The 25750-nt window shown below is 44.5% G+C and overlaps 1 protein-coding gene across 1 annotated transcript in view; it reads right to left on the reverse strand.

Annotated features, from left to right (window-relative positions):
• Positions 1 to 1639: 1639 nt before the first annotated feature.
• Positions 1640 to 25750, reverse strand: part of LYPD6B (LY6/PLAUR domain containing 6B) — a 286780-nt gene continuing 262669 nt past the window's right edge. The window contains exons 6-7 of the mRNA XM_086958855.1: positions 24459 to 24589; positions 1640 to 2989 (exon numbers count right to left, since the gene is read on the reverse strand). Of these exons, the coding sequence (XP_086814981.1) occupies positions 2819 to 2989; positions 24459 to 24589 (302 nt within the window). The 3' untranslated portion in view covers positions 1640 to 2818. The remainder of the gene's footprint in view (positions 2990 to 24458; positions 24590 to 25750) is intronic.

The following is a 25750-nucleotide window of genomic DNA, read 5'->3' on the forward strand; positions in this document are numbered from 1 at the left end:
AAGGGATACCTTCCTGCACAAAAACAATCTCCTGAGGCATTTTCCTCTTTCTATGTGTGCCATAGAATGCAGCACACATAGAAAGAGGAAAAAACTAGGAGAAATAGACATATGGCTCCTCATTACACCACCCCTGGAAGGTGTTGTAGCATCTTTGCACATTCCCCAATCTACCAGTAATGGGGTATATGTGGGAATGCATCAAAATTCATTGATGTTGCATGGAAACACCCACGCGCCACCCATGGAACGCCTCCCTGAGGAGAAATTAACATATTTCTCCTCATTATGCCTCTCCTGGGAAGGCATAGCATTTTGGCACATTTTCAGGTCTACCAGTGATGGTAAATCTGGAAATGTGTCAGAATCCATGGGTATTGCGTGGGAACGCTCACACACCAGCCATGAAATGCCTCCCTGAGGTAGAGTTAAGCAATGCAGCGATATGATCTACATTGCGTTACTCCAGCTTTATCAAGCCACTCAGAGCCACAGAAGGTGGCCTTGCGTGGCCTAGTAAATCCCATTTAGTAGTTGCATCGCAGATGCACCACGTTGCGTGGTGCAAAAGCGAAGCAGCTACATGATAAATATGTCCCTTAGTACCTATATTTCTCTTACCAAATAAATTGACTTTCAGTGCCCCTTACATTAGTTTTTTGTAGGTATGCAATGGCTATTTTCTGTTTAACCAGCACCTTCTGTATTATCCCTATTTTGATCTTGTTGCTGAGACCATTAGCATTCCATGTCATACACGTCAGTGATTATGTAACATGTTTAAAGGAACTTTGGTACTGCAATACTCTCTCATTGAGATGAGCACCCCTTGGATGTCTAGTGTTTTATGAGATTTTTCAACCGAGAAGAAATTAGAGCGACCTTTTGGTCAAAGCTTGGGCCTTCTGCCAGTTCAGGGACCTGGGAATGAGTTTATTATCGACAATCTCCAACCATAGAGAAGCCATTCATATTTTAATTTTATATCGGATATTCCCAATACTTTGGTGCTAATGCCCTGTTGAAGGCTGACAAACACAGCCTGATGAGAGTCTCAACTCCCCTCAACAGCTTGTAGAAAGGTAACCACAGGATTACTCCTGTGTTTCTCAGCTGCTACAACCCCGTTTTTGTCTGATCACTATTGCAGAGACCATCTCTGCTGTCTCACTCAGCCTCGAGTAAATCTTTTTGGGAAAACAAACAAATGCGAAAGTGTTAATCTGACCCTATAACTCCGAACCTCAGACATAGGCCCCAGGAGCCTGTATAGCTGGCACCTATGACCACAAGTTTTGCCTCCACACACAGATCTCCGCAAAGCCACTTTCCACAGCAAATCACAAAATTACGGGTTTCTAGTCCAGTAACCGCAGGAACCATTCAGAACGGGGCAATAAGGTGTCATAAGCCACATCACATATAAAAGAACTAGTTGATACAAATATTTGACGTCCTCATCACAGTAAGAACTTAATCGCTATTAAGGACTCGCAAATCGGGACATTGATGAATCTACCTAAAAGTGACATGATTTTGAGGACAGGGATGTGGTGGTGGTGCCTCTGAAATGGTGTGAACAAAAATAAGATTATTTTTGCGACACCTTTACGCAAAATAAATACTTAATTTTGAGCCTTGCCTCTAATTCAGAGCATCAAACTCCAACAGTGAGAAAGGCGCATCGGAGAGTCAACAGACACGCAAACGGAGAGCCATGAATCCACCTAGAAACTCCGGGATAGATATACGTACATTACCCCCAGGAAAGAAATGACAAAGAAGAAATGAAAGAGAAAATAAATACATTATATAAGACAACGTGCTACACATAGTGAATCAACACAGCATCAGAGCACAGGCGTCCGCCGTGGCGTGGGAGGTGAAGCTGTAATGTGAGCTGAGCTATGTAGTCAAGCCTTGGTGTAACCACCACAAACATATCTGATCATCCTGGTGACCAGGCTGTGGCTTCCATGTGCGGAGGAGGTGGGAGTCCGTGGAACAAGATGGCGCAGGACACAGACGTGTTCAATGGTGATATCAAGGCAGCTTCTGTGAGCGGTTCTCTAAACACAGCGGCCAGCCCCTCGAACCTAATGCCCACTGCTGGAGCGATAATGCCCACCTGTAAAACAAGTGTTATACTTAACGCCATGAATGTAGTGTTCGGTTCCTGATCCGGGCAGAGCAGTGCTGACGCAGTGAACCAAAATCCATCTATCGTAACCCTTCCAATATTTTCATCACGAAATATAGTGTAACCGTTCTTCCCATATCCTTGATACAACATCGACAAAAAGCATAAGCAGTAATATGTCTTATTTCCAAAGCCATCTGCATGATATAAAAAGTGCTTATGCCCCAGTTCCAAAATTGTTGTTTAGTGCGATGGTGTCACTGTGTTTTTATAAAAAGCTGCTGCTTGTAAAAAATGTTTAAAAATATATATATATATATATATATATTGGAGATGGCAACATCCAGCCAAGTGTTTTTTCGTGTTTTTTGGGGCAGTTTTTCCATAGTAAAAAAGCCAGCCAATGGTGTCTCCGCTCCTGGACCGATTGGCAGCTCCCCACGCGGTTGTGTAGGCCACTGTAGAATGCTTCAACTCAAGTAGCAGTTGTCACTTTTCCAGAGTGTGTTTCGGTTTTCAGATATGTATGAAGAAACACAGCATATATTCAGATGTCATCGATAACACATACATTTCGACAGTGCTCTGAAAGATTGTCTGCTCGATTCACATTGACTATGTAAACATTGTTCTCGAAGATTGGCTGCTGAGCCCATGTCTGCTATGTAAACAGTGCTGTCATAGCAACAGTAGTCCTAAGAGGACGGAGGCCAGCGCTGGAATGCTTGCAGTTCTCTTCATGGCACTTGAGGAAGTCCTGCGAGCATGCATCACTGCAAACACTGCGTTGGTGTGATTGGTCGGCACCTCCACGTTGCAGATCATCCCTTCACAGCAGGAAGTGCACTCCTGGTAATGGGAAAGAACAGACATTTTAATGGAGTTCTCTTTTAAGTTCAAGAAAAAGTTTATAGACAATATTAATATGATCACACAAAAATGTTAATGGAGTTCTGTTACTATCAATTGCAAGCATGTTTGACAGGTGGGCAAGATTATTACAGGACTAGTATCATTTTTAAAATAAGTAAGCACAACAATATTTCCATTCATGTAATAATTGAAAATAACCATATATTGGGCAGTCATCGAATGGATTATCCCATGACACTTTATGGGAGTGGGTGACTTTTACAAAGAGATTCATTAGTTTATTTCTTCACTATCTAACGCAGATTTCAGGAGTCTTCCTTGGCGGTCTGCTTTAGATGCATTTATGAACAATGCACTGTGATATTGTTTGCGTTCTATTAATTGATCCATTTTGTTATACTCCTTACCTTTACCCTATCAAGAAGGTATTGGAACTTGTTTCTCTTCTGTGTTATATACATTGAATTTGGATTCCATTTTAATGTATCCCGTGTTGTTGTGTGAAAATATCAATAACATATTTTGAACTGAAAATGACCATATAAACAAATTGGGTTTTCGAAAGAATGATCTCAAAGTAGCTGGCAATGTTGTAAAACAAATAGCTTGTGTTTAGGTCTGGCTAGAGACTGATTTGCAGAAACTATGCAATTACTGTACTATGAAAAAAAGGGTAAGTAAGTCAGTTCCCATTAGCCATTCATAATAGCAACTGTCATTGATAACATTTGGAGTATCGCCTTTGCGCTCACACCCCTGAATTTTATTAGTGCATTAGCTGTAGGAGTCTGCATAGGGAGGAGTGCACTATTTTCTTTAAAATGGTGCTATTGTGCTGGAGCTTGCCTTGTTAACACTTTTGCAGATGTGTCAGAACCTGCCATACTCCCTCCTGGTCCAGTCAACACAATAAGGTGCCTGAGCTTGTTGCATTCCTCTGCCGCTGCACAGGCAAGCGCCCGGTCATTTCTGGCCCTGCATCATTTGTGAGTGGCCCTGATGTGAGAGCAAAACTAGACCTTACATCATTGTAGAGGCACTGGGGGGGCCTCAGCGGGCAACAAAAGCACCATTTGTTCTCCTGTATACATTGGTACAAGAAGCCTTCCAACAAGTAGTTAAGAGGCACGCGCACACAAACAATGAACTGCGTTGTTTTTGGGTGATAAGGAGTGAAACCCTGCTGTTTGGTGCTTTACTGCATGTCCTAGACAAAGACCCCAAAATGCCCAAGTTGCATTACAATTATCAATTAAAACAACTAACAAAACATGCGTTGGTTCTATCATTGCAAAATCAACCTATGTCTCTCTGTATGCGTTGCTTCTCTCTTCATTGCTGGCTTCATGTGCACGTCTTTTTATATAAATTAAAAGCCTCGCCTATTGGCTTTGCTAGTGGATCCACCCACACATTTATTAACTCATCCATTGAAGCGCTCACTCTTCCATGCATCAAAACACACACACACACAGTAATTCATTTATACACTCATTCATCTACTCATCATCCCATTGAAGCATTTTCAAATTTACACACTCTCCTACCCACACAAACATGAACACAAATTCTTCAATCAAAGAAGAAGCATTTTCAGTTATAAAAAACAGACCTATTGGTTTGGTCATTGACCGTATTATATCATGTGAATGCTACAGAGAGGTCATTACACTTTTTTATCAAATTTTATTAAAATTTGAATCTAAATTGCAGCTTGAATATTTATTATAAGCAACGGCTTTACAAGTTGAGCTAACTTACAGTAAAGGGTAAACAGATGACTAATCAAAAAGGTTTCACCAGCAACTCCCTAGGCACTTTAGCTGTACATGAAGTTAAACATAGAGGGGGACTAGGAGGAGCGCTTTTAAGTCCAGCATACAGGCTCCATAGGAAGTCGTGCAGCTCCCTGAGGGGAGGGAAGGACAGAATGATCTGGATCAGGGAAAATCAGACAATAGATCAGGGAATCTGAATGCTCAGAAGCAGGAGCCCTCACACACCTGTATGAGTGTCATACTTCATGAATGAATGAAAGTGGATTTTTAGAGCGCGAATTGCTGCCCTGAGGCGTCCAAGCGCCAGAGGAACCTGTTGGTAAGGTGAGTGAGGTTTGCAGAACCGGAAGAGGGAAGGAGAGCTGCGTTTATTGAGGAGAATTATCGTGCAGCTCCTCGTTCAAATGGCGCTGCAATACCCAACGGGGGGATCTTTGCCAGAGGTCTTTTGAACAAGAGATGCCGATGTGAGATGTAGAGTGGAGGTGCTCTAGATTTAGAAGGGTGTAATGTGAATTAGTGGTTACAAATAGCTAAGAGATACCCAATTAAATTTAATAGGTGGGTTCTCATCATATGATCAAAACACAATTGGTGGCTGAATGTGGACATAATGGTCCTATTCAGCTCATAAAATAGTGTGTGTGTATGTCAACATGTTTCTTGCCTCAAGTGTTGCTATCGATCTGGGCCATTCTTCAGGACTGAAAAATGAAAACTACTTGTGGTTGAGGGTAAAGTATGTAACATTATCAAAAGGTACCCTAATAATACAATTAAATCTTCTTAGTAAAGTATACCTGGGGATATATAAAACCTGACCTAGAAAAGAACAACAAAGAAAATTACACCAGTACAAAAATTTTGCGAGGAAGATACACAAAGGTTGTTCACTCTTTACACCCTTAATGAAAACAAGTGGTGAGATAAATTCATGCCACAGTGCACATTTCTGTAGGTGCAAAGTGGCATGAAAAGCACACATCCAAAACAAGCAGGTGACACACATGTGAAGTGACGCAGTAATCATGACCAGGAAAAATTTTAATTTTGGCTGATGTCTGAAAAATGGGGCAGTGCTTACCTAAGTTCTGTAAGCTACTGACCCCTTAAGTTATGGCACAGACCATGCTAGCTGTGGAACAAAACTGAGGGAAAGAGGTCAAGTTAAGACCTTAAAGATTCTTTAGCAACTAAAGTATCACTAGGTAGTGGACATTATACTACTCACAGTATACAGCACGCTGTTTCAGCAGTGACTTGCCCATTCTTTGTCACTCTAAAGGTGACCAGGAAACCACGGTCTTTATACTGGAGTGAAAACAGAAAATTGGCTGCACATGCTGCACTGGGACAGCCCGGCAGGGGATGGGAAGTAAACTTGTGTGCAAGAATAATTTAGTTATTGAATTGGAATTAAATAGAATTGTAGGACTCACAATATCCTTGTTACTTTGGTCAATCATGCGCAAACATTAGGAATACAGAGAAACTGGACACGTTAAGGTGGCAAGTTTTATAAAAAATCTCTTTCATAAAGACCCCACTTTGTCAAGATTTGCACTATAAGTGTTGGTGATAAAAGGATCATATTGGTTGGTTCTTCTAATTGTCATTTGTAATGTCCGCGCACATACTTCCTTTATTGCTTTTGATGATTTTACTGTGCAGTTATGGATACTTCTGAAACTTCTCTGAATGTGTCACTGCACTGTTTTCAGTGGATTCTACTGAAATCTGTCATAATATTTTGTTCGATTGTGAATTGCAGTGTATATGCTTCATCAATGAAGACTAACCTTTATTAGCACTTGTAGCACTCAATAGTGAAGTAAATCTGAGAAGTGAGTGCCAGATGTTTAAGCAAATGCTATGTAAATTACAATACGCTGCTGCCTACACGACCTGCATAGAAACAGGACAGTTGAAAAGATGTGTACGAAGAGGGCTCATGCAGCTCATAATGACACGTCAGGCCCCCTAAGATGCTGTAATTGCATCAATGCAATCAGTGGCTGGGTGTGTGGGCATTGCCTTAAGCTTAACATAGGGAAAACCGAGATCATGGTGTTTGGCAATCCCTCCCTGGCTTGATCCACCAATTGGTGACCTGATAGTTTGCCACAGCCACCTCGCCCTGTCACCAAAGTGAATTTGAGACTCATCATTGATGACAACCTTAATATGAGTGCACAAATATCATCTGTCACATCCACGGCTTATTATATCATTAAAATGATAAGAAAAATTCTTCCTTTTATTCCAGACAGTCATAGAAAAACTTTAATAACCCTGCTTATACTAGTCCAAAATGCTGCAGCAAGACTGATTTTTAATCTTCTTAAATCTCATTCCATTAAGCAGGGACTTTGCGAGCTGCATTGGCTTCCCATGCACAACAGCCGGGCCAAGTTTAAAGTCCTCTTCTTGTCCCACAAAGAACTGCATAACTTAAGCCCAGAATTCCTCAGGACAGCTTTCAAGAGATACAAGCCCAACAGAGAACTTAGATGGGCCAATGCCAATCTATTAGTTGTTCCAACATTTAAAAAAGATGCAATGGGGCTGTAGAAGTATAATCCTCAACACTTTCAAACTCTGGAACAGCCTCCCATCCCACCTCAGAGCTATTCCTTCCTTAACTTTGTTTAGGAAGGCGATAAAAACCTGGCTATATAACATCTAAGTCTCCACTCACCTGCCTCTTCTGTCTTCGACAAGACACCTTTGGTATTTGCGCGCTTTATAAATTTCCTAACATAACATAACATTTTGCAATTGGCATGCTATTGTGTAGCCAATGTATTCAGCAGGGGAGCGGTAAGGATGTGCTATATAGATTGTGGTACATTTTAGAGCACACTGCAGCAAATATATTACTAACTTATGGTGTGGCATCGCACTGCCATTCAGACAACATATTTTCAACTGAAATGACCATTACATTTGCACAGACAAATCAAATCAGGTGTTTGTTAAGTGTGACTACTCACCCGTAAGGGTCTCAAGGCACTGGGGTTGGAGGGGGGGGGGGTTCGCAGGTTCCAGTCCATCAAGGAGGGGGTCTGTCGAAGAGCCAGGTTTTGAGGTTTCTTGCGAAGATGGGGAGCGATGTACTCTGCCTGAGGTGGAGCAGAAGGTCGTTCCAGGCTCTGGCCGCGCGGAAGGAGCGGCCTCCCGATCATGTCTTTCTGGTGCAGGGGACCACGGCATAGGATAGCTGGGCTGCTCGTAGAGCCCAATGGGGTGCGTGGAATTTGAGTCGGCTGTTCAGGTATGCTGGTCCGGTGTCGTGGAGGGACTTGTGAGCGTGGGTTAGCATCTTGAAGGTGACTCTAGCTTCGATGGGGAGCCAGTGGAGTGTGCGCAGGTGCTGGGAGATGTGGCAGGGTCTTGGCAGGTTGAGGACCAGTCTTGCGGTGGCGTTTTAGATGTTCTGTAGCTTGCGGTAAGGTTTTTGTTTATTCCGGCATAGAGTGTGCTGCCATAGTCGAGCCTGCTGGTGACCAGGGCGTGAGTGGCGGTCTTTCTGTGTTCGAAGGGGATCCATTTGAAGGTCTTATGTAGGAGGCGGAGGGTGCGGAAGCAGGAGGACGAGACGGAATTGATCTGGCCATTTTGAGCTCTGATTCCAGGATGATTCTCAGGTTGCGAGCGTGGGCCAGTGGGTATGGGCGGGCTTCTAAGGGTTTGGGCAACCAGGTGTTGTTCCAGGCGTCAGGGTTTGGGCCCATGATGAGTACTTCCGTTTTGTTGGTGTTTAGTTGTAGGCAGCTGTTTTTCATCCATTTGGCAAAAGCTTCCATGCCTTCTTGAAAGTTGTGTCTGGCGGTGTTGGGTTCGTCAGATAGGGAGAGGATGAGTTGGGTGTCAGGCGGCAGTATCATGCTTTCAGTTATTTGATGTAAATCCGTTCAGTAATTGTTGAGAAAGTTAGAAAATTCAAATTAGGATATCGCTATCATCTCAGCTAATTTGTGAATAATAACAAGCTGGTGCAGAGAACTGCAGAGCTCTGACTGGCTGCCAACAGTTGAACCAGGAAGTGATGGCAGCCATCTTGGAACTCGGCTTCAGCCGAGCCCCAAAAAAAAGCATAAAAAAGAAAAGGGGGCAGGGTAGGAATAGTGACTCCAAAGCCCCGGCAGGGCAAAAAGCATTTAAAAATAAATTGCAGTGAATTTGAGAAATGTGTGAATTTACAGGAATATTTTGTACATTAAAACAAGAACGGCTCCCTCACTTCTTTTGAAAATAGCACCGGGTAAGACAGGTCTTGGGAGCATTTTGCAAAAAACAGTGGAGGGCACACGGATGCTCTTTGAGCTGCGGGGACCACCACTTCCCTGAGGCTTTATTTAATTAATGGAGGGGGGCTGCACAGACCCCCCCCTCCTGGGCTGTTGGAAGCCCCGGGACAACTGCCTCCCCGTGGCTACATCAGCAATATTACTGGGGCCGTACGGACCCCTCACCCCCTGGGGGGGGGCACCATTTCTGTATCTCCCTTTGTGTGGGAGCAATGCTGGCTAACGCAGGGTTGGGTACCTGGCTGGGAACTCTGGGGCTATAGGGCTCCTCCTACGAGCCCGGGAAAGGGCAGAAGGGAGCAGAAAAAAAAATTAAAGGTCAGCAATGTGCAGAAAGAGCAAAGATAAAGGTGAGAAATAAGCAGAAAAAGGCAGAATAAAGGTGAGAAATGAACAGAAAGAGGCAAAATAAAGGTCAGCAACGAGCAGGAAAAGACAAGATAAAGGTGAGAAATTAGCAAAAAGAGGCAAAATAAAGGTCAGCAACGAGCAGAAAGAGGCAAAATAAAGGTGAGTAATAAGCAGAAAGAGGCAGAATAAAGGTCAGAAGGGAGCAGAAAGAGGTAGAATAAAGGCCAGAAGCAAGTAGAAAGATAGAAAATAGAGGTCAGAAACCCGCAGGAAGAGGCTAAATAAAGGTCAGAAATGAGCAGAAGGAGCCAAAATAAAGGTCAGCAATGAGCTGAAAGAGGCAAAATAAAGGTAAGAAACTAGTAGAAAGGTTGACAAAGAGCAGAAAGAGGCAAAATAAAGGTCATCAATTAGCAAAAATAGGCAAAGGAAATGTGAGAAATGAGCAGGAAGAGGCAAAATAAAGGTCAGAAATGAGCAGAAGGAGCCAAAATAAAGGTCAGCAATGAGCTGAAAGAGGAAAAATAAAGGTAAGAAACTAGCAGAAAGGTCAACAAAGAGTAGAAAGAGGCAAAATAAAGGTAATCAATGAGCAGAAAGAGGCAAAAGAAATGTGAGAAATGAGCAGGAAGAGGAAAATATAGGTCAGAAGGGAGCAGAAAGAGGCCAAATTGAGGCCAGAAACAAGCAGCAAGAGGCAAAATATAAGTCAGCAAAGAGCAGAAAGAGACAAGATAAAGGTGAGATAAGAGCTGGAAGAGGAAAAATAAAGGTCAGCAAAGAGCAGAGGGAGGCAGAATAAAGGTGAGAACCGAGCAGTAAGAGGCAGAATAAAGGTCAGAAGGGAGCGAAAAGAGGTATAATAAAGGTCACAAATTAGTAGAAAGAGGCAAAACAGAGGTCAGAAACCAGCAGCAAGAGGCAAAAAAGTTGAGAAATGAGCAGAAAGAGAGTAAATAAAGGTCAGCAACGAGCATTAAGAAGCAAAATAAAGGTAAAAAACAAGCAGAAAGGTCATCAATGAGCAGAAAGAGGCAAAATAAAGGCGGTAAATGAGCAGAAAGAGGCAGAATATGGGTCAGAAGGGAGTGAAAAGAGACCAAATTGAGGTCAAATACCAGCAGCAAGAGGCAAAAAAGTGAGCAATTAGCAGAAAGAGGCAAAATAAAGGTCAGCAATGAGCATTAAGAGGCAAAATAAAGCTGAGAAACAAGTAGAAAGAGGCAGAATAAAGGTCAGCAACGAGCAGAAATAGGCAAAATAAAGATGAGAAACAAGTATAAAGAGACAGAATAAAGGTGAGAAACGAGCAGAAAGAGGCTGAATAACGGTCAGCAATGAGCAGAAAGAAGCAAGATAAAGGTGAGAAACGAGTAGAAAGACGAAGATTAATGGTGAGAAACTAGCAGAAAGAAGCAGAATATAGGTCACCAATGAGCAGAAAGAGGCACCCAGATCCACTCAGACTGTCATGCACCCACTCACCATCCACTCACAGACAGTCAAAGACACTCAAGCACCCACTCACAGACCCAGTCAGAGACTCATACGCTGACACACAGACCCATTCAGATACTCATATACCCATCCACAGAACCACTCAGATACTCACATCTACAGTCACAGACTTACTCAGACACTCATGCACCGAGGGCACCAATCTTGAAGAGCACGATGCACCGCCCTGACGTATACACCAGCCCTGGATTAGCCGATTACAGCAACTTATCAAATCTAACTAGGTCATTGAGGCTGCTGCCTGCAGCGGAGCCAAGGGCACCGCTCGTGAAGAGCATGATGCACCGCTCCAACTTACAATGCTGGCCTGACTTCCCCAATGATATAGCTCCGCATCAAGGCTGTGCCGCAGCCTACAATGGAGCCAAGGGCACTGCTTGTGAGGAGCACGGCGCATGCCTCAACTTACAATGCAGTCCAATGCCTGCTGATGCCAGCGCTTCAACCGTGACATTGCAGTCGAAAGCCGGCGTGCGTGACCCCCCAAACTCATCGACCCCTCATCATCATAAGGAACTGATGCAGCACCGCCAACTCAGCATTACCTCCACTGCAACAGTAAGGAACCAATGCATCACCTTCCCTGTCTATCTGTAAGGAACTGATGCCTCACCTCCCCTGTGGGAATAAGGAACCGGCATTGCACCAGCTTCAGCCAGACCTTACCTTCCCGATGCCATTCAATGGCTTTATTTGTCATCATCTTCCAAGGTACTGTAACCAGGGTCAGTAGCGCCGAACAGTTAGATTAGTGCCAATCACGATGTCAAGATAGCCCCAGTTGGCGCTATTGTTGTCTAAGAGCTATGATTTTATGTGATCTTTCAAAAGTGATATCTTTATTTGCGTATGTTGGAATTTTGTCATTTTGGCCTTGTCTTACTGGCTAATTTCCTAAACTGGTGTGGAGTACTTTTGTGGGGCTTTCAGTGTGTATGTATGTGTGTGCGTGTGTGTGTGTGTGTGTGTGCACGTGTGTGCATGTGTCTTCTGAGCTAAGCCTGACTGCTCGTGCCAGGCTCCCAAGGCAGTGACAGGGGTTACCATAGCTGTGTGACTCCCTTATCCTAACTAGAGTGAGGTTCCCTACTTGGACAGGGTACAAAACATTACCAATTAGAGACCCCATTTTTAACAAATGGCAAGAACAAACCTTCTTTTTTATATTTGTAAGAAACCCGTAAGGCAGGCCTATGGAGCCCTAATGGTGCGGTGCATTATATTAAAAAAACTTTTTTCATGTCCCTAGCAGTGAAAACCCCACATTCTCTGGAAAGGCTAATAGGCCTATTGGTTAGTACAGAGTAGTGCTAACTTCTGAATGTGATTATAACAGGGGAAACCCAATAAACCCTTGTAGGCTTGGGCAATAGATCATTAAGGTCAACAGGTGCTACAAGGGACTTGATTTTGGGAAAATAATTGCTCAGTTGGGAGTCGTATTAAGATTATCACACTCCGGTGTACCAACAGGATATCACATATGTGAAAAGCTCAAAAAGAACAAGAATCAATCATTGGAAGGGGAAAGAAACACGGAGAGAACTAAAAGTATATTCATCGAAAAGTTTTTATGTAGGTTCAGTAATGTAAATTACAATTAAAGATGTGGGGAGACAAATAAAAAGCAAAAAAGTAATGAACAGAGGTATAGATAACATAAACACATCAGTTCAAAACTTAAACATCAACTCCAATAGGTTGTGGCAGAACAACCAGAAAAATTAATTAACAATGGTTGTATGCTTGTGCACATGCAGCGTAGATGGAGATGATGAAAATGTCGACGTTTCGGTCTATAATGCTGCCGTCATGAAGACCATCATCAGGACCAAACCATTCTTTGCAGGTAAAAACCCCCTCAGTGTCTGTAGTTTGCAGCCAGAATGTTTTATGCCTTCACACAACTTCTTCAACCCAGCGTCTCCAAGATCATTTTGGCCCAGGTAGAACTCTGTGAGAGATGGGTTTGTTTTCAGGACAGAGGCGAGGTCTTCGAAGCATGAATCTCTGAGGAAGCAGCGCCTCAACCTGAGGAGCCTCAATATATGTCCGAATTCTCTTCGTTTTTAATAACGCGTGATGAAAAAACTGATAACCCAAATACGGATGTTTTGCAGAACGAAGTTTTTCATCCTGTAAAAACGATATATTTAAATACAATATCCACTCTACAATCGAGCCAGAACCCCACTTACGGCGTTCACCGGAACACTACCGCTCCAGCAAAAACGCGAAAGTTAAATCATCCACGAACACCGACCTGGTTGATAAGTGACTTCTCGTCACGAGACTACATTTTTTGCAACACACTGCACGCGTGGATATTGTATTTAAATATATCGTTTTTACAGGATGAAAAACTTCGTTCTGCAAAACATCCGTATTTGGGTTATCAGTTTTTTCATCACGCGTTATTAAAAACGAAGAGAATTCGGACATATATTGAGGCTCCTCAGGTTGAGGCGCTGCTTCCTCAGAGATTCATGCTTCGAAGACCTCGCCTCTGTCCTGAAAACAAACCCATCTCTCACAGATTTCTACCTGGGCCAAAATGATCTAGGAGACGCTGGGTTGAAGAAGTTGTGTGAAGGCATAAAACATTCTGGCTGCAAACTACAGACACTGAGGGGGTTTTTACCTGCAAAGAATGGTTTGGTCCTGATGATGGTCTTCATGACGGCAGCATTATAGACCGAAACGTCGACATTTTCATCATCTCCATCTACGCTGCATGTGCACAAGCATACAACCATTGTTAATTAATTTTTCTGGTTGTTCTGCCACAACCTATTGGGGTTGATGTTTAAGTTTTGAACTGATGTGTTTATGTTATCTATACCTCTGTTCATTACTTTTTTGCTTTTTATTTGTCTCCCCACATCTTTAATTGTAATTTACATTACTGAACCTACATAAAAACTTTTCGATGAATATACTTTTAGTTCTCTCCGTGTTTCTTTCCCCTTCCAATGATTGATTCTTGTTCTTTTTGAGCTTTTCCCATATGTGATATCCTGTTGGTACACCGGAGTGTGATAATCTTAATACGACTCCCAACTGAGCAATTATTTTCCCAAAATCAAGTCCCTTGTAGCACCTGTTGACCTTAATGAACTTCTGAATGTGACTATTAAAAATTATATTTCAAGGTATTAAAAAAATTATTTCATTCAACCCAACTTTATGCTCAAGTCTAATTTAATGCAATTGTTTTGTGAATGCCAACTTTAAACAGTTGCTACTTTGTTGCCCAACATTTTCTTTTGAATGATGACGGTTGCACACAAGCTGCTGTACTCAAGACAGACTTCTGCCCTCTGGGAGGGACAGGGGAGGTGTGAACTACTGTCTGGAAGGAACATAAAGGGCCTACTTTTGGAAGAGGTATGACCTACTCCTGTCAGAATGACCAAACAGGGTGCAAGACCAAAAGGCGAGCTCCAAAGAGCAAGCCACGTTTGTAGGGCAAATGATGGTCACAAACAAGAAGGGCTAATATTTTGTGTAAGCAGACAGACTGACAGAGAGGAAAAAGCTGTTGCCAAACTGTTTTTTTCTGTGGGCATGTAGTCCCCCATGCAGCCATCCCTACTGGATTGTCTAGGGAGTTCCACAAACCAAAAGAAGTGATCTGCCATGTTGAGAGTAGGTAGAATGGTGCATACTGGGTTAGTTTGATGCCATGATTTAAAGGGAGCAAAAGACACACAGTTGATGGATGGAATGCAGAACAAATCAAACCATTCACCACCAGTCAAGAGATCTGGGTTAAATCTATAATTCTTTTGCTCACCATGCCACCCCAGTTTAGAACTCGCCCTAAGTGTGTCGGGTATGCCCAGATGAGTGTCCCGGGCTCACTGTGCCACTGGATTCAAGCTATCCTGGATGATTAGGAGTGAAACCCTGAAACCGGTACATGGGTTGCTTGTTTCCGAGTACCATTGCTTTGTAGTTCGGGCTGTACTGTTCCCATGAGGCACAGGGTCAAGACTGATTTGCATATGGCCAGGTCTAAACTGGGGTGCCATCCATGGTGAGCAACAGGATGAATGGATTTAACCCGGATCTCTTGACTGGGGATGAATGTTTTGATTCGTTCAGCATTCCGTCCATCATTTGTTTGTGTAATGCTTTAAAGGGAGGCATCACTAGCCAGGAGTTGACCTAACAGCCTATTGGCCAGTTTTTGCTGCATCCTCCAAAGGCAAGAGGTGGGCATAAAAGTGACAACTCTGATACTCAAACCTCAGATCAGATCTATAGTGGAGAGAGGACCAGAGAAGGACTGCCCTTATGTTCCCTGGACCCAGGAAAGAGAGGCTTCACCAACGACTGGACTGCATCTGCTGCATCTGATGCAGCAAAGAGAGCCCAACCAGAGATGGTGAATCAATGAGTTAACTCGCTGACTCTCTATTTCAGCCACGGGACCATAAAAGCTGAAGAAACCTGCCTTGGTGAGTTAGTAGACAAGAATTCCTGACTGTCGCTGACAGCTTAAGGGCAGCGAGGAGACTGAGTGCCAAACCTCATAGGTTGCACCCAAGTCTGCTGGGCCAGGGAGAGTCATTGGAGTGCAGTTTGGTTGACCATCATGGAAGTTACTTCAAGTTAAAGGAAACCGCTAGTTTTGATGTAACCGAAAATCAGTAGATCTTTGTTGGACTTTGTGGGACATTGACCTCTGAGGCCAAACTTGCCCTATCATGTTCATGAACTGATGGGTGGCCACAAGAATACCATAAACCTAGGCTCAGCATCCTCAGCATTGTTGCTTTTCCTGCAAGGTAACTGTTCTGTTGGACCTTATTAGTTCCTGTGATTGGCTCCTTGCTGGAGTTGGTCACCACAACAGTACCCTTTTAACTGTTTTTGAGTTACATGTTGTGGCTAACCCTAAACCGCGAGTTGCAGTAGACTACAATGATTTATTGTGCTAAGTGAAAAACTGTGATTTATTGTTTCTTTAAAAGTTCTTGTCTCCAGAACCCTCCAGTGGATTTTTGTCATTGAGGTGTCTATATAAAGATAAAAATACATCCTAATTTTATAAATTGGAGTCAGATTGTTTTGTGTTCTTTTTTCTACTTATTCAACTGTTTTGGTACTTCTAAATGCTTTACACTTGTTCCTGAGGAAAAGCCTGACTGCTATGAGCCACAGCTACCCAGGACTGAGGTAAGGTTTTACAAGTGAACCGGACTGGACATGATATGGACTTTATTACACAGTGGGGTTGCAAAACCGCACCATATAATAAAGGGCTTTCCTCACAAGAGTTGTAAAGATAGCACACAGGGCAACAAACCCTTCTGGTCACAAAACTGCACAGGGCAATGGCCCTCTTCAGTCACAAAGCTGCCCTAGAGCAACACACATTTTTCTTCACTGCAACCCCTTCCTGGCATATGGGGTTGAGAATAATGGCACACAGGCAAATGGCCTGATCGGTACAGTGATCCTGACACAGACCGGAATTTCACACTCCTCTTCAGTGATCAATACAACAGGTTCCACACCAGACGACACTCCATCCAGGCACCCTCATCCTCCTCACATGGTCTTTTGGTCTTCACAGATAGGTAGCTGCAAGTGCACCACAATTCAGGGCAAATGGCACGGTTCAAGAAAAAAAAAACGTATAACCGGGCTTTCTCTGGATCCGCTCCAAGAATATGGAACTCTCTCCCAACCGCCATCAGAAGAATTCCTTCTCTGGCACGCTTCAAAAAGGAGGCTAAAACTTTCCTTATGGGTAAATTCATCTCCTAAATGCTGCCTCCTGCCAATTCTCAGTCCTTGACCAATACACAGACCTTGACCTAATACAGACTAGCGCCTCCCTTCGGATTACCATCCTACCTCTTCAAGAAATCGGGGGCCTTATCTGGAGTTAATTATATGTAAACTGTTTTCATACATGTCCGCTTAACTATTGTGATTCCTTCCTATTGTACACTGCTATGTTTCCCTTGTAAAGCGCTCTGATATCATAGGGTCAAGTTCGCCCTCTATAAAACAATAAAACAAACAAACAAACAAACATGTGGTCTTGATTCTTCTGTGCGATGTCCCCACACCCAGCAGGGAGAGTAGCAGACCTGGATCCCCAGTCGTGGTCACAGCAGGCAGAAGTTGTGCTGAGCTTTTCCATGCTGATATACAGCAGCAATTCAACAATTTTGGGAGTCACAATCTTCCCTTTGTAGGTCTCGCCTAGGCAACGCTTGTGCTGTCTCTTAGAGACATGCTGCAATTAAGGATATGAGCATAAAGCTCCTCCCACTGTGCACCCATCTTTTTAATTGGCTCCTGCCCCTGTCCTTTGTAAATTGTGGTTTTCCATTTGTCAATAGGCTTAGTAGTCCCTCCTTAGAATAGCCTTGTCTCTACTTGAAACCTCCCATGAGGACACCCCCTGTTACATGAATTGTTACTCGCTGCGTTTTAATTACAGCCTCTGAGAATTATTTTCTTAAAAGGCTTCAGGTAGGACACAAACTTGGTCCTAAGCAAGGCTGGCAGTGGTTACTTTACTCACTAGCACATCTCACATTTATATGAGACCTTCTATAAATTTACATTCATCAGCTCCACACAGAGGACAACCTAATCTGAAATTAATATAATCATTCTTTTGTCACATTTTAAAGGTACTAATTGTATAAATGGGCGTAGCTGTATAAAAGTACTCTTGGTACCGACTTGCCTGCAACGCATTATGGGTAGGGTGGATTTAACATATCTTTTGCGGAGTGCAGTACCATCACCCTGCAACACGGCTAGGTAAAAAACATTGGCATTTATAATGCCAATAACTCCAGCTTTGTAGGGTGCAGTACTATATGTGGCCAAAAGAGGTCCCATGGGACCTCTTTTAGCCACATATAGTATTGCATCCTGCAACATGGCTAGGTACAAACATTGGCATTTATAATGCCAAACACTCCAACTCCAGCAAATGCAAGACTGGTTGCATTTCCAATGCAATAGGTCTTGCATTTGTTAAATTTAGAGCTATTGGCATTGAAAATAACAATATTTTTTTATTTTGGTTTTTGATACCATTGGCAATTGTGCTAGTCAAATATATTGGTACAAAAGGGGGTGGTGATGAACGGAGCATCTGAACCAATCAAACACCCAGTCAACAGATCTGGGTTTAATCCATCACCGTTCTTTAGCCCACTCTGCCACCCCAGTTCCGACATGGCTATATGCAAATCAGTCTGACCCTGTGCCTCAAATATATTAACACCACTGCAAATAAAAAAACAGAAGTAAAAAACAGTGTTATTTTCAACGCCAACAGCTCTAACTTTAACCCCTCCCACGCTCATGACGAGTTCAGCTCGTCATGAGCCACGGTTCTCGTGTGCTCATGACGAGCTGAGCTTGTCGTGACCGTTAGAACGCTCACACGCGGGGCTAATTCCCCTGCTGGGCGTTCTAAGGAACGGGCCTGGTCATGACGAGCTCAGCTCGTCATGAGCACACGAGAACCGTGGCTGATGATGAGCTGAGCTCGTCATGAGCATGGGGGTGCTGTGCGCACCCCCCCTCCCCGCCAGCACAGCGGGGGAATCGGCCCCGCAGTGAAGAGGTTAACAAATGCAAGAACTATTGCATTGCAAATGCTTGTTATAACCAGTTCCCAGACACAGAAATGGTTTAGTGTCTTAGCCTTTGAAAGTTAATGTTGTGGGGTTTCCCACTTGGACATGCCCACTCCTCTGTCCTGTCCTTTGTCCGGGAAAGGAGTCTGTCACAGCAGGAGCAACTCCAAACTAAGTAGCTCCCAGCTGGTCATGGGAGGGACAAGAGGATCACACATGTAATGTTAGTCTTACTGATATATGTCTATCAAAAGGTTACAAAGACCTGAGATATGCCCAGGCCCACTGACTGGTGAACTTTTCAGAATCATAGAACACTTTGGAAGTGCACAAGAGAGCTTGCTCTCCCTTCCCCAGTGTATGTGTCCCACCCAGCTCTAGGATGTCTCCACTGCATGCCCTTCCAAGACCCTGGCCTTCCAAAATGGAACCCAAAGGCATACTTGTGGTGCTCCACACACCAGCACACACATAATATTAAAGCAGGCACACACAGTCACACATACGCTCCACAGTGCTACATATTAACATAATGTAGGCCAAGAGAGCGGCAGATATACAGCATCGGAATTTTACTTGAGTGAGACGGTAGGGCTCACTCTAGTGGTACAGGTAAAAATGCCTCTTCACTCCACTGATCACTAGTACAAAACGGTATGCTGCCACCACAGTGCTAATACCAGGGTAACTCCTGGTAAGGGCAGTAGCCCTTTACCACTACCAGGGTAACGCTTTGTGCGCCCCTCCTCGTCAAGCAAGACTTCAATCTATGAGACAAGCCTATGTCCTGGCGCACACTCAAGACCCGTGTTCGGCCATGATGAAAAATCGGTAGCAAGGATCCAGATATCGATGCAGCTAGGGCCCTCAGGTCAGGGATGAACTTCCATCACCATGCAGGGGACTTTTTCATCCCAACAATAGATACAGCTGAAGGTATTGCACATAGTAGGATATGCAGTCATTTTTGCTGATGCCATAAAAGTCTTACCTCATAACAGATGGGAGGTTACTAAAGAGGTCAGATGCATGCAAGTGGAGCCCCGTACATTTAGTGAGGCAAAGGAGTATTATTCAATCAGTTTCTGTATCGGAAGGAAAAGAGCAGCCGGCAGCACTTAAATGGAATTTACAAGTTATATATGGGTTGTGTGACTTTATAAAGAAATGTGTATTTCTTCTACGTAGTCGTGGAACTTGTCAGTCTTGATACACTCTTCCTACGTACGTCAGTGGGTATTTTCTCTCATATATACTCCCTCCAATAAGAAAGAACATAGTAAGTAAGAAAGTAAGATAGTACACTTCAAGCCTAGATATGAAAAACAAAACCAATTTTCCTCTGCTACAGAAAGAAAGGCTATTTTTTGGGCTGCTCAAGAAAAACATTCTGTGTGGCAAAAACATTCAGTAGGTGTCTCTCACTTAATTCTAGTCAGTCATTCGGACGATGCCGTAAATAAGCTTATGGTCTATGGGAAAGCATTGCCCTTTTAAAAAAACAAGTTCTTTGGCGTTATGGTTTTGTGAAATGCTTGTATAGCACAGCGTTTGTTTGTAAAACGCTAAAATACTTATTACTACCTCATACTAACCATAAATACCGATAAAGTACTGAGAAGGAATTTATTTTATTTTGTTTAGTTGCCACCCGCAGAAACTTACCTGACAGATGTGTACAATACGTTGGAACGTGGCTATCATAGATGTATCTTTGGACAGAAAAAATACCACAGATAAACTGCAATTTTTTAACCCAGAAGCATCCTGTTCCCCTCTTCCCAGATCACACACGGAGCCCAAACAATCTCATCTCCTCGCGAATGCCGCTCGTGTCCCGCCCGCAGGCCTCTCCTCTCGAGCAGAGAGAGAGATCGTAATCACGGGAGCGCTGGGGAATACCACAGCTCAGGTCACCTCACCCAGCAGAAGCCGTTGTCCCGCTTCCCCTCGGTGCCACCCACTCGGAAGAAAGAAGTAAACAGGCCGCCTGTCCCAGCAACCAGAGTATAAATGTTTGCACTGGAACAAACCACATACTGTGGAACTTTATCATTTTACCATCGACCTGATACATGGTTACCTTGCACCAAGGGCATATATTTGTTTATTGGTAATATCGCACCCTCTACGTGATAATTTGGTTCAGTCCGCTCTCGTTCCCTGAACTGGGCCTCAAAGTGATACCAGTTTGCATGGATTCAAAGATTTAAAACATTGTTCAGTACTACTTAGTTGCACGTGGCTCGCTCCAAGAAGACTCAGGGTTTGAATTCTTTATACATGTAAAAAAAAAATCAACATGTTCCCGCAGACAGCAAATGTAAGCTGGTAGTGTGATGTAAATGAATACAAAATGAACTGCTTTTCCATTCCGAGACACTTGGGGCCAGATGTAGGTAGGCATTTACCGGTCGGTAACGGCCGAATTCGGCCGTTACCGACCGGTAAATGCAATTTGAGATGTAGGGCCCTGTATTTTACAGAATCGGTAAATCTACCGATCGGTAAAATTACCGATTCTGTAAAATACCGAATCGGTATTTTTTCCGATTCGGTAAAATTGATATGTAGGTGGGACTCTTCTGAGTCCCACAAGCATTAAAGAATCGGTATTTTACCATCAAATACTATTTGATGGTAAAATAACGATTCTGGTGTGCATGCACATGTGTGCATGCACACCTGTGCCATATGACAGGCAGACCTGCCCTTAGGGCAGGTATGCCTGCCACATGGCCCCCGAACCTTTTTTGGGGGTGCTAGAGGGTGTCAAAGTGACACCCCCTGCACCCTTGTCAGAATCGGTATTTACCGATTCGGTAAATACCGACCGGTAATGCCCCATTCATTCCTATGGGCTTCAAAGCCCATAGGAATGAATGGGGCATTACCGGTCGGTATTTACCGAATCGGTAAATACCGATTTTTACCGATTCGGTAAAAGGAACATCTGGATGTTCCTACATATCCACCCCTCAGATTTACCGATTTTTAATTACCGAATCGGTAAAATTCGGTAATTAAAAATCGGTAAATCTCATTTACCTACATCTGGCCCCTAGTGACGCAAAATATCTGAAAAGGGCCTTATTTATATCAGCCCCCCACGAACAGATAACAAAGCATTATTTTGGCGTTGGCGTTATTTCATGATGATGTTGGTAAGTTAAGTCAGTGCTCCGTGCAAGAACCTTAAATTACCGTATTAAAAAAAGACGATTTTCTAGGTGGTAATAAGTGGTATAAACACTGTGCATATTTGTTGTGTTACATTTTGTTGCTGTGGTGATAGGTTTCTGTTTATTGTGCTGTTGTGTTTTGTGCTGCATTATTGCAATGTATATATATATATATATATATATATATATAAGCTTCAACACCACGACCGTCCCGACTACGCCTGACCCCACCTCCTCTGTGAACACCACCAGCACCAAATGCCTGTCCTCCTGGTCCAACGTCAACAACGACGAGACACGCAAGATCATGAACTCCATCCACTCGGGATCCCCGGCAGACCCGTGCCCACACCACATATTCAACAAAGCAGATGCTGCCATCGCACCCCAAATACGAAAGGTCATCAACATCTCCTTCGAAACAGCAACATTCCCAGAAAGCTGGAAAGACGCCGAAATCAACACCCTCCTCAAGAAGCCCAAGGCGGACCCCAAGGACCTCAAGAACTTCCCGCCCATCTCCCTGCTCCAGTTCCCGGCGAAGGTCATCGAGAAAATCGTCAACATACAACTGGCCCGCCACCTGGAAGACAACAACATCCTGGACCTGTCCCAGTCCGGGTTCAGACGTAACCACAGCGCTGAGACCGCCCTCATCGCCGCCACAGACGACATAAGGCGCCAACTAGACAACGGCGAAACATCAGCCCTCATCCTCCTGGACCTGTCAGCCGCCTTCGACATGGTCTGCCATCGCACTCTAAAGACACGCCTCCTAGAGGCCGGAATCCAAGAGAAGGCCCTCGACTGGACCACGTCCTTCCTCTCCGGCAGAACCCAGAGCGTCCGCCTCCCGCCCTTCCGATCCGAGGCCACCGACATCATATGCGGCGTTCCCCAGGGCTCATCCCTCAGCCCGACCCTGTTCAACGTCTACATGGCCCCCCTCGCACAAGTGGCCCATCAACACAACCTCAACATCATCTCCTACGCCGATGACACCCAGCTCATCCTCTCCCTCACCAAGGACCCACACACCACCAAAACCAACCTCCACGAGGGAATGAAGGCCGTCGCCGACTGAATGAAGAACAACTGTCTGAAGCTGAACTTGGACAAGACGGGGGTACTCATCCTCGGACCAACCCCCTAAGCCTGGGCCGACTCCTGGTGGCCGACCACACTGGGGACAGCACCGACACCCACCGACCATGCACGCAACCTAGGATTCATCCTCGACTCCTCCCTCTCCTTGTCTAAACAGGTCAACACCTCGCCTCCTCCTCCTGCTACAACACCCTCTGCATGCTTCGCAGGATCTACAAGTGGAACCCGACTGACACAAGAAGAGCAGTGACACAGGCCCTCGTCAGCAGCAGACTGGACTACGGCAACGCACTCTACGCAGGAATTCCAGCCAAACACCTACGACGACTACAACGTATCCAAAATGCCTCCGCCCGACTGATCGTCAACGTCCTTCGCCGCAGCCATATCACCTCCCACCTGAGAGACCTACACTGGCTCCCCGTCGACAAGAGGATCACCTTCAAACTCCTCACCCACGCACACAAGGCACTCCACAACGCCGAACCAGCCTACCTGAACAGCAGGCTCAGCTTCTACACCCCGACCTGCCAGCTCCGCTCCGCCAGTCTCGCCCTCGCAGCTGTCCCCCGCATCCAACGTACTACCTCCGGTGGCAGATATTTCTCTTACCTCACCGCAAAGACCTGGAACACCCTCCCTACCCACCTACGGCAGACCCAGTACCTACTTGCCTTCAGAAGAATCCTCAAGACCTGGCACTTCGAGCAGTAGCGCCCCCCCCCCCCCCCACCATCCCCCCATCAGTGCCTTGAGACCCTCACGGGTAAGTAACACGCTTTACAAGTATTCTGATTGATTGATTGATTGAATGTCATTATGTGGTGTTGTACTGTGGTTGTGGTGTTGCATTCTTTTTCGATTGTCTTGTTGTGATGAGCCCTGTTATGTTTTATTTGTGTTATGTTGCTTTGTGCAACTTATTGTGTAAGGTGCTGTTGTGTTCTTTAGATATGTCAACAAATGCTGCTTTATTTCCTGCCAAAAGCATCAAATGCTTTTACAATTCCCGTGATAGGCAACCATTTACCACTAAGATGGTGAAATAACATTGATGTAGCCAGTGGCGTAGCTACACTTTAGGCCGCCCGTGGCGGTTCCTGTGTTTGCCCCCCGCAGCAGCCTCATGTAAGAGTGGGGGTGGGGGGAGGGTGCTGGCAGTCCCTGTGTTTGCTGCTCCGCGACAGGCACAGGCGAGAGCAGGGGGGGAGGTCAACACCCCCAAAATTTGTGCCGCCTGGGCGGACCGCCCCAATCCTCCTTTGCTACGCCATTGGTTGCAGCTCTTCGACTTCAGACACCAGTTAGCCCAAAAATGTACCAGAAACTCTGTCAAAAATGTGAGCTCCCATTGTTCACTTGATGTGATGTGGCCTAAAGACACTAACAATTGCAGTTGTGGACCCTACTACCTTCAGGTGGGAATGCACTGGGAAAAGTTTTAACCTTATTTCATGCAATATGTTTATTTTCATGACCAGGGTGGAGCAGCTGCTCACAATGCCTAACATCTAGGCCATAGATCTACCGTTCAAACCACGTAACCACATGATTTTAACATTTACAACAATGCTTACCGTGTGGCCATATTCCCTGTGGTGGTGACATCCCACGCTGCGACATTCCTCTTTCGTGGCACATTTTTTGGTGACAGATCTGCTCCGGCCATGACTTGCAAAGCGATGTACCGTCAAACAATAGTGAGTATCTGTGCAGTAAATCACAAAAACATTCATGTTTTGTGCGCAGTGTAGGTCTTCTCACGCAAAAGCGTGCTTAGACAAATATAAAGCAATGTTTTCAAATGCTAATAGCACAGAAGTGATAACATCTGTGAGCGCACACCAAACATTTCTAGAAACTCTTTCGCGCTATCTGAGGAAAACACAAATTGGCTCACGAGGAGCGTTCAATGTTACATGTCAAATGTTGCTGTACTGCTTGACAGCCCCACTAGCTTTGGAATGAGTATATTGAAAATGTCTTCTTAATGTTCACTAACACACAAAACAGGTACAGCATAGGAATCCGCAGTCCAAGCTTCCCTCACAAGAAAACAGCTCAAGCAGCAGCAGTGCAAGCTTCCCCTACTTGCTTAAAACAGGCACAGCTACAGAACACACTTTTATGATGCATAGCACAGCATCACCAATACATGTTTAAGTAGACCATGCCTTTTACAGGGTGGCCTGGCTACCACGTAAGGGTAAAGTAGAGAACAGCACCTCCTAGGAAATATACTTCATTATATAAAGTTCTCATTCACATTCAAGACAGGTCCTACACAGCCACCAGAATCAGGAATAATAGATTTCCGCACACTCTGTATAGCATGAGCAGCAGCACTGCAAGCTTCAGAAACACACACACAAATTGGCATCCTCTAGCATGATTTTCAGGTGCTACAACATCACCCAGTGAGATTATCTTAACACCGTTCGTGATGAGAAAGCTGACGATCGAGTACAAAATCTACTTGATTGGCAGCAAAGACGGAGAACCCTCTAGCATACCGCACGGTGCCGTTCACACTGATTTTGCAGTACGTAACAAGCTCCCAGTGCTACAAATCAGTGCAAGCAGCTCGAAGTACTGATTTCTGCCCATTCGCGGAACTCCATGGAATCTCACAGAGTTTTAATGTTACTACGTGCAATTCTGAGGAGTTAAACTCCACGAGTTCCACCCACCCTAATTCTCTCTCTCTCTTACAAAACAGTGACAGATAGGGATGCAGTAAATAGAATCTGCTTTATGCCCCACACAGATGCCACAGTACAGACAACAGTGCTGTACCTGTTCACACGCAAAACAGGTACCCAATGCACAGCAGAAAGGCAAGCTTCTCTCACATACGTAGAGAGGAAAC

Source organism: Lissotriton vulgaris, chromosome 2_1 (genome assembly GCF_964263255.1).
Source record: "Lissotriton vulgaris chromosome 2_1, aLisVul1.2, whole genome shotgun sequence".
NCBI lineage: Eukaryota > Metazoa > Chordata > Amphibia > Caudata > Salamandridae > Lissotriton > Lissotriton vulgaris.